We start from the raw sequence: 12319 nt of genomic DNA on the forward strand, positions 1-12319 counted from the left end.
TCTTAGCAGAATGTCGCACGGTGATGTCTCGCCCTTCTCAGAGTCTCCCTCTGCGGGCGCACGTCCACCTACCTGCTCCTCGCTGGCGTGGGTGTTCTGCTTCTTATGTGGTCTTTCCTGGGATGCAACTGACCTCCAGCTGCAGCCCCCCACACCTCCCAGCCAGTGCACGGCACCGTGAGAACAAGAGCCTCCTCCTCCTGCTTGTGCTTGGGTTGGTTCCTTCTCGCCGCAGACTCATACATTTCTTTCTGCTCTGCATGGTTTGTAGTTGGTTCCCGCACAGTGTCCTTCGGCGCCGGCGTTGTCCCCGATTGTGCCACTGAGCCCCGCCCCCGCGTGCCCACGACTCTCGGGTGCCCCTTCCTTTGGGCTCCAGGCCCCTCGCCTCCCGCAGCCCACTCTGCTGCCCAGAGCTTCAGCGCGCTGACTCACGTGCTCGTTCGGTAACGTGTCCGAAAATTGTCAGCGAGCTGCTTGCCCGCGTTGGCGGACCGTGGATGTGACGCTGAAGAGAAGGCGGGTCTCTTCGGACCTCGCCCCGCCGAGTGCGGTCTGTGCAGGCACAGGGGTACCGGGTCTCGTCCCACTCTGGGCGTGGCTCCTTCTCCCCTCTGTTGGGTCACGCTGGTCACTGGAATACGGGAGGGTCACCGTTCCCTTCATTCTCCCTTTCCTTACTGACCTCATTTGTCTTCAGACAGGGAAGCCATTAACGTGCTTCCAGAAGACAGACCGCATCAGGTACATGCAGACCTCTGTGCCCCCGCACGCCCCGTGCAGGCGGTTTTCCGGGCCTCCCTCCTTGGGAGCGTGTGCACCACAGTGCTCGGCCGTGTCGCCGGTGTTGCTGGAGGTTCGTCTTCAGGTGCATCCAGGTGAGGGAACACAGGGTCGTAGGTGTCGGCCAGCTGCCCACAGCCTCCCCTGGACGGAGCTCGGGGCGGCCCGGGTCTCAGTGCCGCTTGGGTTTATGTCTGATGCCAGGACTCGTGGGACAGCTCGTTTTCCCATTTCTCTGTGGCGCTTCTGTGGGGTTAGGGTTCAGATTTGTGTGGGAAGGGTACGAGCCCCTTACGTGTAATTTATACTGCAAGTATAACGTTTTCACCGAATGTGCCCCGGAAAACAGCGTTTTACTTTATACTTTGTCAGTCTTGTCTTTTAGTGCACCTGGATTTTTAAGTCGCCACTGGCAAGTCTTCCCGTCCGTTGTGGTTGTGGGGAGCGCTCGCACGGCTTAGCTCTTGTGCATAGAGGAGTGGCTCTCGTGGGTGACGTGGCTCTGATTTTCGCTCTCCAGATGCCACCGCGTCGTGCAGCACCTTCACCGTAGTCCGCAGCAGCGTGTGTCGTGCGCCGCGCAAGTCGTGGGGCTGCTTCTGCCTTTCTGTTGACCCCGATGACCTCTGCACACATTCTTCATGGCCTGGCCTGGCCTCAGCCTGACGTAACTGAGGCCGTGTGGGCCTGCGGCGTCCTGGGCCGCTCTCCGCACAGCTGACTCCTTCGGCTCACGCGCCTCCTGGGGCACAGCCAGTACCTGGCAGGACACAGGGCAGCCAGCCCCGCCCCCTCAGCACCCGTGCCCCTGGGGCCCAGGTTGTCTTCCAACACACAGGGCTCTGGAGGCCCGCGGTGGCTGCCGGCTCTGGCAGGGGGGATGCCAGGTCCTCTGCCCCAGCGCGTGAGCCCGCTCCCCCAGAGTTTTCCTGCTGGCTGGTCAGCTGCTTCAGCGCCTACCCGGCACCTGGGGAGAAGGGGGATCTGTGCGGTCTTGGTTCCTCACTTTCCTTCCTCTAGAGTAGTCGCTCGTCCTTGCTTTCCATGAATCATTTGTCTTTTTTTTTTAAAGATTGAATTTATTTATTTGAGAGAGAGAAAACACAAGCAGGGAGAGCAGCAGAGGGAGAGGGAGACTTACTGCTGAGCTGGGAGCCCGACGCGGGGCTCCATCCCAGGACCGCGGGATCATGACCCTGGCTGAAGACAGACGCTTCACCGACTGAGCCCCCCAGCCACCCCTGAATCATTTGTCTTAACCCTTCCTGTTTGTGGACTTGCGTTTGTATTCTGGGTAGCCGTTGTGTTCGGGTCACACACATAGAAGATTTTGTCTCAGTTTGTGCTCACGCTTTTTCATATTGTTTGGTTGGTTTTGAGGAACAAACATTTTAAAGTCCAACATAGTCTGTCTCACTGATTCGCTCTGTGCTTTTGTGTCTTCTCTGTCTGACTTGATACCCTTTCCTGAGTGAGGTCCTGAAGCTCCTCTAGATGTTCGAAGGTTTGAATTAGTGGGTCTCTAACTGCACAGCTCTCTGTGGAGACAGGTGGCCTGGGCTGTGACTGTGCCCCATCCGTGCGTCTGCGTGCACAGTGAGCACAGTCGTGCAGTGGCTTCCCGGTGGCTTCCAGGCCTTTGCACGCCCCTTCCCGCTCTCGTCCCACGCCTTGGCCCTTCCGTATGCACAGTGGTCAGTCTGCCCCTCCCCCAAGGAGATGTCCTGTTGGGCGCTGACTGGTAGTGTACCAAGACCACAGGCCCATCTGGGGGGTATCGCCGGTGGCACTGTGCGCAGCTCCTGGGGTGGCCCCTCGTTCCCCTGTGAAGATCGGGGCTCTGCCGGCCGCACTCCCAGGACCGTGTTCTTGCTGCTGTCTTGCTGCTGTCTCGCTCTGCCGGCTGCGCTCCCAGGACCATGTTCTTGCTGCTGTCTTGCTGCTGTCTCCTGTCCCCGTTTCCTGCTGCCCCTTCCCAAGGCATTAATGCTCCCTGCCTCCTCGGTGCTGAGTGCAGGTCCTGCCGGCGCGGGGAGGGCCGTCATGGTTGCATCTCCTCCGTCCCATCGCTTCTCTATTCCCTTCGGGGTCTCATCATGCACCAAAGACTGGGCGGTGTTGGGCTCTGCTGGTGCTCTGGCGGAGGGCCCGGGGCTGCCACGGTCATGGCTGCCGAGACCCCCGGGGTCGTGCACCCATCTCCACACGGCGTTGTGTCCACCCGGGGCCTCACCCTCGGGTGGCCGTCCCGGCATGAGAGGGCTGCTGGGGCTGCCAGCTGGGCAGGCTCGGGACGTGCATGTGCGGGTGTCTGGCACTCTGGGTCTCAACGAGGCAGGTTACCAGGACTGAGGCCTCGAGGGGTAGACCATGGGAAGGAGGGCAGCGTGCCCCTCCTCGTGCCCGTGGGACACAGGTGGCCGAGCAGACTCAGGCCAGGCCAGTCTGAAAGTCTGATGGAACCGCAGGTGGGTCCCAGTGAGTGTGCCTGGGGCACTGCCGGCCGAGCACAGGGGCCGCGGGTTGCAGAGCCGGTGCTGTTGCGTCTGGTGTGCTCGCGCGGGCGTGAGGGTCGCGTCTCCCGAAGCAAAGGTGCTCACCGTGCGCCCGGCGGTGGCGGACGTGGCAGGGCGGGCGCTTGCTGCCTTCTCTGTCCCGCCGTTGCTCACGGCTCTGCCTGGGCCCCACATCCGCGCCTCGTTCCCCGGGTGAGCGATGCTCGGGCCCCGGCCCTGGTCAGGAGCGGAGCCTCTGGGCGGGGAGAGTCGAGGAGCTTGTCCTTCAGGCAGGGCTTCCGGGCAGGGCTGGGCTCGGGAGCGGGAGAGGACGGGCGGGCACGGCAGGCTCGGCCACTCTTCTCTGGGAGGCTCAGGCGCCCTCCAGCCCGCCCCGTGGTTGCACTCTTCAGCCACAGCCTGTGCTGACGCGTTCGTCTGGCAGCGAGGGTGGGTTCGGTGCCTTCTGGGCTTTAGGACTCCGTGTCTTCATGGCCACACTGGCTGGCTGTGGGCAGGAGGAGAGTGACAAGAGAGCAGCTGCACAAAAGGCTATTGTTCAGGGCATGCGGCCGGTCCGATGAGCGGGTGGGAGTTTGGGACAGAGTGCTCCCGTGGAGTCTGAGGACAGGTGAGGCCCCTGCGGCATAGCGCGGGGGCAGCATGGGTCCCTGAGGCAGACAGGTGTGCGTGGTGTGGGGACTGGTGCCAAGGAGGGCCTGGAGGGGGTCCCAGAGAGCCAGGTGTGCAAGGAGCCAGCGGGGATGACCCGGGGCTGAGCACTTGTGGGGTCTTGATACCCACTCGGGCTATGGCTGACTCACACTGGAGCCCAAAGTCATCCCTGCCTCTGTGCTTGTCCGGGTGGCACGCGCTCTGTCCTCGACTCCAGCCACCCTGCAGGAAGTCTCAGCCCCTCTACACCCCAGCCCCTGTCTCCCCTCTGCCTTCCCTGGGGAGCACCTCACTTTGCAGCCCGTATGCTGACCCGCTAGGCTCCCCAGAAGTGGCAACCCTTTTTCTAAATGAGATAAAATTCACATAAAATTTGCCCTTAAACAGTGGACAGTCAGTGTTTCAGTATACTGACAAGGTTGTGCAACTCTCAGCTCTGTCTGCACCGGGGACATTGTCCCCCCACATAAAGGGACCCCGTTTCATCAGCAGCTGCCGCCACCCCCTCCCCCAGCCTGGTGTCCACTCATCTACCATCGCTCTCTGGATTCTTCTTGTCCTGACTCGACATAAATGGAATCACGCGACAGGTGGTCTGTTATCATTAGGTTCTCCCCAGAAGGTTTGTGCGTGCCGGGGTGTGTTTCAGGCTCATTCCATCGCATACCTGTACCGCGCGTTGTATCTGTTCATGTCTCTGTGTGTCGTGACTCTTACTGCCGTGAACATTTGTGCACAGGTGTCTCTGTGGGTTTCTCTTGGGTCAGAGAAATGCTGGGAATTTCTGAAGAGCTGCCAGACCGTTCCCGAGAGCGGCTTCCCACCAGCAGAGTATGAAGGCTGCAGTCTGTCGCGTCCTCTCCAGTGCCTGCTGTGGTTTTACAAACTGTCGAAGCCGTCCTGGTCTGTGTGGAGTCTCATGCTTGGATTTGCATTTCCCTGATGACGGATGAGGTTGAGCACCTTTGCATGCGCTCGTTGGCTCTTTATCTTCTTCGAAGAAATGCCCATTCAGATTCTTTGCCCATTTTTTTCTTTGGCTGTTTGTCTTGCAAGAGTTCTTTGTATGTTCTGGATACAAGTCCTTGACCAGAGCCGCAATCTGCAGTGCGTTCTCCCATTCTGTTGTTGTCTTTCCACTTTCTTGATGGTATTGTTTGTAGCACAAAGTTTTTAGGTTTTTTTTTTTTTTTTTTTTAAGATTTTAGTTATTTATTTGAGAGACCACAGAGGCAGAGGGCAGGGGGAAGCAGACGTCCTGCTGCGCACCAATGCGGGGCTCGACCTCAGGGTTATGACCCAAGCTGAAGTCAGACGCTTAACCAACTCAGCCACCCAGGAGCCACAAAAGTTTTTAATTTTGCTCAAGTCCAATTTAACCTGTTTTTCTTTCGGTGCTCGTTTTCAGTGTCAGGTGTAAGAATCCAGGGCCAGATCCAGGATCATGAAGACACACCCTCGTGTGTTCTTCTCAGTTTTATAGGGGCAGCTCTTACATTTGGGCCTTTGATCCATATTGAGTTCACTCTCGTAGGTGGTGTGAGGTAGGGGTCCAGCTCCCTTTCGCATGCGGACATGCAGCTGCAAAGACTGCCCTTTCCCCAGTCAGTGGGTCTGGCGCCCTTGTAAGAATCTGGAGGGCAGAGAATGTGCTCGGTCACTCTCGTGTCCACCTGGTAGATTGCCCGGCATGTGTTTGACACTCATGAAGTTCTTCCAGAAAATACCTGAACACGTCGTTGTCTTGACGAAGGCAAGAAGGGTCCTTCACGCTGACTTTGGTGCAGGCCACCCAGCACAGTGAGGGGCCGCGGGCCGCCCTCAGGTGTCTGTACCATAGTCTTAGCCCAGACCTCATGTCCTCATGCCTCTGTCACCAAGCAGCTCCTTTTCACTGACTCCCATCAGGTGCTGCTGCCACCGTGTCGCAGCGGCATCCCAGCCCCTCCTGGCAGCAGAGCCCCCCAGAGGCAGTTGGATCGGTCTCTTGTTACGTGCCCGGTGACTGAGCGTCCTGGCACTGTGCAGTCCGTCTGTCCGAGTGCTGCACGCAGACAGCATGAACCCCAGTGGTGAGGTGCGTTTTCTCTAGTCTGCACAAAGTTCCTGTCCCCAGCGTGCTCGGGGAGGGTCTGGGTGTGGGAGGGGACCCAGGCCCAGGCCAGCTCTGCTGTGTCTCCTACCTCCTCTGTGTGGGGACCCACGTGCTGTGTGCGTTCTCTGCCCCTGGTGCCCCGAGGGTCTTGGTTCAATGCTGTACGCCAAGGGTGACCAGAACATTCTTCTGAAAAACCAGAGATTCTACCCACGCACACATAGGAGTGCGCCAGGAAGGGAACAGATGCTGTTCTCTGTTTAGAAAGAATGATCGCCGCTATATTCGCTTGAAAGTGCTTCTTTAGGGCTTAGAATGTTCAGCTCAGTGCTTTCTCAGCTTCTGTGCCAGAACAGCCCTTCCTTTGGTAGTGTCTGGACTTGGTTCTGGTCGAACCCAGTTCCGGGAGCCAGGATAGAGGGGCAGCAGAGCTGTGTGAGGAGGTGGGGTGCAGCCCCCCCGACCCCTGCTTAGGGCAGCTGCCTGTGGGTCAAGGCCATGTCTTGTTCATGCAGAGGGCGCTGGCGCTGAGCACTCGGCCGACCCTCTGTCCCCACCTCTAGCAGCATTTTGCCCACCTGGGGGCCTGTCCCCCGTCCCCTGTCCCCTGGGGGCCTGTCCCTCTCCCGGCTTCTCGGGCCCCACCTTCCATCTCTTCTTGCTGGGTGTTAGCCCCCGGGGAACACCCAGCCTGACCTTGGGGCAGATGCTCGCCTGGCCTTCCAGAAGTCTCCGTCCTTGTTTCCTGTAGATCAGGTTGAGTGCGATCACGCTAGCCCTGCCCAGAGCCATTCTTGTGCCTTCTCTTGCACTCGAGCAGGACCCACAGCTCCTGCCCTGGCCTCCAAGGCCTCTGCCTCCAGGCACCTTCTTGGGACCCCCTGTCCTTCCCTTCTTTCTCTGCTTCAAGCAGAGAGACCTTGGTCAGCCAGCCTGTCTTCGACACTTGCACAGGTCCCTTGCATGTTTTCATGTCCTGTGGCCCCTGTGCATCAGCGAGGACTGGCACCCCGGTGTTTGCCGGCTAGGAGAGAGGGGGTCCCCGTGGAAGGGGCTCTGTGGGTGGAGGTGCAGGGGGCTGGCTGGGCTGTGAGGAGAGTTGGCCAGATCAGGAGGCTGAGAGCGGGAGCTGAGAGTTTGCTGGGAGCGTGTGCCAGTCCTGCGACGGCTCAAGCGGGCGAGAGTTTCACAGGTCTTGAACTGGCTCCATCCTCGGCGAGGGGAATGGTCAGCTGGCCGCCGGCCGGGTGATCCGGGTAGGGAAGGCCGGGGGCTCGGTGCTATGTCAGGACACACCCCACGGCAGGGAAGAGGGCCGCCCCGTGCATCTGCGTCTGGGTGGGGAGGCAGGGTTGGCTCCGCTCGGTGCTGTGACCGTGGTGAAGCAGAGTGCCCCGTGAGCAGGAAGGTGATGTGATGGTCGTGGAGGCTGGTCCTGGGGGGGCAGTCCTGGAGATGAGGAGGGGACTCCTGACCTGCCTTCTGCAGGCGCTTGCTTGCCTTGCACTGTGACTTGTGGTCAGAAGCCGCATGTGACCTCAGGGGCCCCAGGGATGCCCACAGCTGGACAGCACCGCTGACAGGCCTGCTTCCTGGCCTCACCCTCTGCGACAGCCTCTGCTTCTCGGCCAGCCTTGCTCCCTCATGCTGTCTCGTCCCCTCGTCCCCAGGACCCCTGTTCTCCTTCCACGGGACCATGGCATGTGGCAGGTGGGGTTGCAGGCAGTCGCGGAGCCCCCATGGCCTCCCCCGAGAGCAGCCCGGTGTGACTGCGGCCCGGGAGAGGTGGGAAGGCTGCGGTGTGCAGAGGGAGTGGCTCATCTGCGCACCATGTGCCGCTTCTCCCTGGGCCAGGTGCCCGGGGTGTCGTGGCTGGGGGCCGAGGCTCAGGCAGTGACAGCCTGAGAAGCAGAGGTTCCCTGAAGGGGTTTTGGGGTCCTGCAGGCCTGTGGAAGGGGCACCCGCCAGTCTCCCGCGGTGTGAAGCGATGGGAGCGTGGCAGAGGGAGTGGCTCGGGTGAGGGGTGAAGCGCGTGCACAGGGACGGTCTCCAGGGGGAGCTGCACCCGCAGTTCTCTGTGAGGCCGTGCTCGGGCCGTCCGCGGAGAGGAGGCAAGAGGGCGAGGTGAGGCCTGGAAGCGCCGAGCATTCTGCCGCGTCCCGTGCACAGTTTGGTGAGGGCCGGGGTGGACCCTGCGAGCTTCTCTTCTCACTATGGTGCCCACCCTCCCTCTTGTTGGGTTTCTTCCACTAATGCTTAGCAGTCCTGTCGCAGGCACAGAGAGGGACCTCAGAGGAGTTGGACCCTGAGGATAAACACATAAGGAAACGAACAGGACATCAGGAGTGAGACCCAAAAAATGCCAACATTGGAATTATCCGTGTTTAAAGGTCTATGAGGCAGGGCACCTGGCTGGCTCCAGTGGTGGAGTGTGTGGCTTCTCATCTCAAGGTTGTGAGTTCGAGCCCTGCATAAAAACTAAAATAAAATCTTGGGGCACCTGGGTGGCTCAGTCATTCAGCGTTTACCTTCAGCTCAGGTCATGATCCCGTGCAGGGATCGAGCCTTGAGTTGGGCTCCCTGCACAGCGGGAAGCCTGCTTCTCCCTCTGCCCTCTGCTGCCCCCCCTGCTTGTGTGCTCTGTGTCTTTCTTTTTCCAATAAATAATTTTTTAAAAAATCTTAAAAACGATTATATAAAACAGACTGTGTTTCTACCTACCAGCACCGGTCAAAGAATTTATAAAGTCAACAATGCAAATATTGAACACCACGAGGCAGGCTGGGGTGAGGGACAGAAGTGTTGCTGTGAACAGCTCCGGGGAGAGCAGGTTGGGATCCTCTGGACAGTCAGATGCCCTCCTGGCACCCAGCGTCCTGCCACTGCAGGCTTCTGCTCCTCTGCTCGTGGATCAGGGTGTGCACAGTGTGGTTGCGCAAGATGGTTCCAGATGGCAAAAACCTGTCAGCAGAATCGATCAGAGACGTGTGACCCAGGTGCCTGACTGGCTCTGTTGCTGGAGCATGAAACTCTTAATCTTGGGGTCATGAGTCTGAGCCCACTTGGGTGCAGAGGTTACACACATACACACACACACAGACTAAGACAAACCAAAACAGAACACCGTGTCAGGGGTTTGCCCGGGCAGTGCTGGGGGCCAGCGGTTTGAGCGAGCAGACAGCAGCGGCGAGTGTCAGTAGCAAGTGAAAGAAACAAAACACACAAAAAGAATTAGTTTTATTGGGTAAATATATGATTAAAAAATAGACATACTTAAATGGATTTGTTTAGGTATCTTCCAAGACGGTAGAACTTTAACAACAAGGAAGCCGTTGCCTTCAAAGTGAGGACAGTGGTGTCTTCAGGGCGAGCAGAGGTGTGTACTGGGCATGTCTCCGATGCTGCCTTGTTTTATTTCTTGGTGTTGGCCACACCAGTGTTGGATCACAATTGCTCACATTAAACTGATTTCTAAGTTCTATACATTTCTCGGTATACGTTATAGTGCTTTTCTTTTTTTTTCCTTTTTTTTTTTTTTTTTTTTTAGATTTTATTTATTTATTTGACAGAGGCACAGCGAGAGAGGGAACACACGCATGGGGGAGTGGGAGAGAGAGAAGCAGAGCCCAATCCCAGAACCCTGGGAATCATGACCTGAGCCGAAGGCAGAGGCTTAACCCACTGAGCCACCCAGGCGCCCCATGGTTTTGTCTTTTAAAAGCTTAAACATACCATTTACAACAGTGTGTGTGTGTGAAGCCTGGGAATAAGTCTGACAAAAGGTGTACACAGCCTTTAACAGAGACCTGGATGAGTGGGTGTGCCATGGTTTGGGTGGAACGTGCGTGCGGCCCTCCTGGGGTAGACAGCAGAGCATGCAGGGAAGACTGAGGGCCCAGAGCAGCCAAGAAGCCCGTGAGGAGGAAGCCGAGTGGGACTCTGGAAAATGTGGGTCGTCCGCAGCTGTCCTGGGGAGGATGGCAGGGTGCTGGGCAGGTTCATACTGACCCACGCAGCTGGTGGCTCGCTCAGACCTGGGTCTGTCGTGGACGGAGGGGTGCCGTGTGCAGACCGTCGTGAGAGGCCCAGTGACCTGCGTGAGGAAAATGAAATTTCATACAGTCAGCGAAGGGCCAGATACAGAAACGGCTTCAAGAGGAGGCAAAGCTATAAAGCTGTGAGAAGTCGATTTCAGAGAGGAGTTTTGACTTAGAAGTCGGGGAGAGTTTTTACACCGGGTACAAAGAGGAGAAATCAGGGAAGAAAAGCAAAGATGTAGGAGTTCAGCATTAAAATCTAGACTTTCCACCAAAAAAGCAGAAGGCACCGTGAGGTGAAAACACATTGTGAAACTTGGAAAACAGGGAAGGTGGGAAGGAGAAAAAGTATGGGTTTCCTGCTACCCGCACTGCGACTGGTCTGACGCGGGGAGCCCCGGGACAGGGTCCTGGCGAGGAGGCGTGGAGGGGGGGCAGGTCCTCAGTGGGAGAGGCCAGAGACGTCGCACAGGTGCCTGAAGCGGCTCCCCATGAGGCCCATCCTCACCATAGGGAGGGGGCCACGGCCGATGGTGGGGGTGTTGCCGTGGCCACGGCCGCACACTCCTGCCAGGCTCGAGCACGGCGCCCTGAGCGGATCTCTGCCTGTGTCCTGTGGGCAGTAGCACCGTCGCTTTAACTGTTCTGTTCCCGTGAAGCTGTTTCTGTTCCAGGCTGAATGCTTCCCCCGTGCTGTGCGTGTTGAAGGCGCGTGGAGGCAGGGCCTTTGGGGGGACGAGATGTTGAGGGTGGAACCCCGTGATGGGACTGGCACCCCAGGAGAGCACGCCGCCCCGTCTGCTGTCTGTGCGAGGGCGCAGGGACAAGCATTGCCTGCTGTCGGAACAGTTCTCACCAGAACCCGGCCAGCACCTTGAACTCCCACATCTGGCTTCCGGACTGCAAACAAGAAACGTCTGTTGTTTATAAACTGCCCAGTCTGCCGTGTTCTGTTAGAGCAGCCTTGATGGCCTAAGACTGTTTCAAAACGAAAAGTTAAAACTTTGAAGGTGAAAGGGGGTAATCGGTAGTGTCCAGTGGCCCAGTTCCGTTGAGGACTAAGGAGTGTGGTTGTGGGGGGCCCCCCCTGGCCCCCTCAGAGAGGTGGGGGTGTGGCCTGTGGGCCAGGCAGGTGGGGAGGGCCGGGGTGAGGAAAAGGTCGCTCTGTGCCCGGTCCCGGTGGGGTATGGGACAGGACTCACCTCGCCGTCCGCTGGCTTCCTCCTAGCCCATGACCCTGACTCCCCCAGCCCCTCACTGCCTGGCACCCGCAGGACGGCTCTGCCAGCGTCCAGACGGCTGCTGTTTATCCTCGGGTCAGACAGAACAGGCCACACTGTGGCCTTGCCACCTTCCCTGCCTGCTCCTGGCTCCTCTTGGCTTCCCAGGCGAGGTCCGGCTGGGAGAGATGTCTGCTGACTCCTCCCCACGCTCTCACGCACCTGCTGCTTGAGAATATGCCTGCACCGCCTGGCCCTTCTTGGGGTCCGTGGGCCCGTAGGCAGGTCCCGCACCTTGTCCTGCCGTGCTCCCTTCTCTCCCTGTGCCCCCGTCTCCTGCGCGCTCCACGGCTCCACATGCCACCACTGTCCCTCACCGCCTGCCCACACAGGGGCACCCTGTCCCACAGACTGGGGGCACGTGGTGTCCATCCACCTGGCCTTGCTGTGCTGTGCCGGGTGCCCACGTCCAGGTGCTGGCTGAGACAGACCCAGGACTCACCCAGCCCTCCTCACCAGCTTCTGGAAGCATCTGTTGACCCCGAAGGAGGCCCCAGAGCCTCCGAGCTGCTCGGAGCAGACAGCAAGTGATGTCCTTCTCCCTCCAGCGCGGGGCATCTGGCCGTGAACAGGTCGGCTCTCGGAGGCCAGCGCTGTGATGCCGACGGGCGTGCCCATCACGCGGTTCCCGAACAGTAGAAGAGCTGACAGACACAGAGCCCCCACACTGCACAGCCATCTGCGGCATTTCAAGGGTTGTTATTATGCGGAAACTTGGGAGCAGAATAAAAATATGCTACATGTCAGCCAGACACACCCTGATATCAGATATATTGACATTAAAAGTGGCTCGTTCTGAATAGCTGTAGTTTTCATTACGGAATGGTGGGATGAGGTGCCTGAGTGATGTGGTTGGTTGGGCGTTGGGTCATGGTCTCAGGGTCATGAGATCCAGCCCTGCGTGGGGCTCTACGCTCCACGGGGAACCTGCTTGGGATTCTCCCTCTGCCCTTC

General features: G+C 58.7%; 1 protein-coding gene across 4 annotated transcripts in view; it reads left to right on the top strand.

Moving 5' to 3' along the window:
- The window catches only part of ARHGAP39 (Rho GTPase activating protein 39), a 95993-nt gene that overhangs the window by 42897 nt on the left and 40777 nt on the right, over positions 1–12319 (top strand). For 2 of the 4 annotated variants that reach the window (XM_059165381.1, XM_059165382.1), the window contains exon 2: positions 701–878. The exons of the other annotated variants lie outside the window; for them this stretch is intronic. In XM_059165381.1, the coding sequence (XP_059021364.1) occupies positions 701–878 (178 nt within the window). The remainder of the gene's footprint in view (positions 1–700; positions 879–12319) is intronic. 4 annotated transcript variants of the gene reach the window in all.

The sequence above is a fragment of the Mustela lutreola genome, chromosome 3, assembly GCF_030435805.1.
Source record: "Mustela lutreola isolate mMusLut2 chromosome 3, mMusLut2.pri, whole genome shotgun sequence".
Lineage (NCBI taxonomy): Eukaryota > Metazoa > Chordata > Mammalia > Carnivora > Mustelidae > Mustela > Mustela lutreola.